General features: G+C 29.5%; 1 protein-coding gene across 1 annotated transcript in view; it reads left to right on the forward strand.

Moving 5' to 3' along the window:
• LOC106789213 (venom serine protease-like) overlaps window positions 1-1636 on the forward strand; it is a 6246-nt gene that overhangs the window by 391 nt on the left and 4219 nt on the right. Inside the window, exons 2-5 of the mRNA XM_014753241.1 lie at window positions 39-259; window positions 419-625; window positions 741-945; window positions 1116-1310. Coding sequence (XP_014608727.1) covers window positions 39-259; window positions 419-625; window positions 741-945; window positions 1116-1310 — 828 coding nt within the window. The remainder of the gene's footprint in view (window positions 1-38; window positions 260-418; window positions 626-740; window positions 946-1115; window positions 1311-1636) is intronic.

Raw genomic sequence — 1636 nt, forward strand, 5'->3', positions numbered from 1 at the left:
ATATATATATATATTTGTTTGTTTGCATTGTTTTGCAGGAAAATTTGTTCCATTATTTTGCATGCTACTTGGCGTAGTAAATTCGGAAGAAAGTATCGAAGAGGATTGCGACTTTTCGCAAGATTTATCACCAGGTGTCAATTATTACGTATATAATCCTGACTATCCAGATTATTATATAGGACAACATAATTGCCAATGGAAAACTACAAGTAATACTCGTGTAAAATTGAATTGCACGGTTTTCGACGTACCACCGGTAAAATTAATCTTCCAACCATTTAACACATTGTTATCATTTCAAATATATTATTTACTATTAGAAAAAATTGAATTATAAAAATTAAAAATAAAGAAAATAACTTAGGAAAAATAATAATAATAATAGATTATTATAAAATTTCCTATGTTGAAACAGAGTCCTAATTGTACGATGGATTACTTGAAAGTGAAAATAAGCGAAGAAATCGAATACAAATTTTGCGGATTGCATTCGTTTGCAATAGAATCTATTGGATCTGACATGAACATAATATTTCATTCGAGATACAACACTTATGGTGGTAAATTTCAATGCACATTAACGGCTACCGAAGAGGAATGTAAATGCGGTTGGAAAAATCCGGTTGGTATTTTTCAAATAAAATTCAATTTGAAAAAAAAAGATTATTATTAATCAATCAATAAGAAATATTGTTAAAAATATTTCAATATATGTTTGTATTATCGATAATTTACAGTCAAAAATAGTAGGAGGTGTTGAATCTGGTATTAACGAATATCCAATGATGGCAGGTTTGGTTGATTTTACCAAACGTTTTTTATTCTGCGGTGCAACCATAATAACACCGCGACACGTGTTAACTGCAGCCCATTGTGTTATACAATATGTCGATAACTATGAAATATTAGGAGTCATTGTTGGGGAACACGACGTATCAACAGGTCCAACATTGTTATTTTATTTTTATTTAAATATTCATTTAATAAAATCTATAACATTGAAAATAACTTTTCAATCATTTCGTTATGGTGTATTATTAGATAAATATGACTTTTATACGATAATCTTATAGTTTAATGAAATGGGGATTTAACAAATTGTTTAAATTTAGGTCAAGATACTAACGTGACTCGACTTCACAAAGTCAATAAAATAATCATTCATCCTGATTATTCGGCACGTGTTAATGACGTTGCTATCGTCAAAACAGAAAAGAAATTTGATTATTCAATGAAAGTTGGTCCAGCTTGTCTACCATTTTATTATATTCAACGAAGTTTTACGGGAGAAGCTGTCACGGCATTAGGTTTGTTATTTCCTTAAGGGGTTTACATGGGTTTACATCGGGAAAAAATACCATATTTTCAACAATTTTTTTTTTCTATATAAAAAATGGAATTCTAATTCAAACTTTTTACAGTATTTAAGATACATATTTAAAGAACATTTTCTGAATTTTTGATTGAAAAATATATTAAACTCAGCCATTGCGACGTCATTTCCGGTGACCCCACCGAAAAAAAGTGTWTTCGCGTTGACAGCAGAACTTATAAACGGTGGGGGTTTTTCTGTTGAAAAAAATAGAGTCTTTTAGTGAATACTTAAAACTAGAAACTGGACGAAGGAAAAAGA

This window comes from Polistes canadensis, unplaced genomic scaffold, assembly GCF_001313835.1.
Source record: "Polistes canadensis isolate GaletaPanama2010 unplaced genomic scaffold, ASM131383v1 scaffold_171, whole genome shotgun sequence".
Lineage (NCBI taxonomy): Eukaryota > Metazoa > Arthropoda > Insecta > Hymenoptera > Vespidae > Polistes > Polistes canadensis.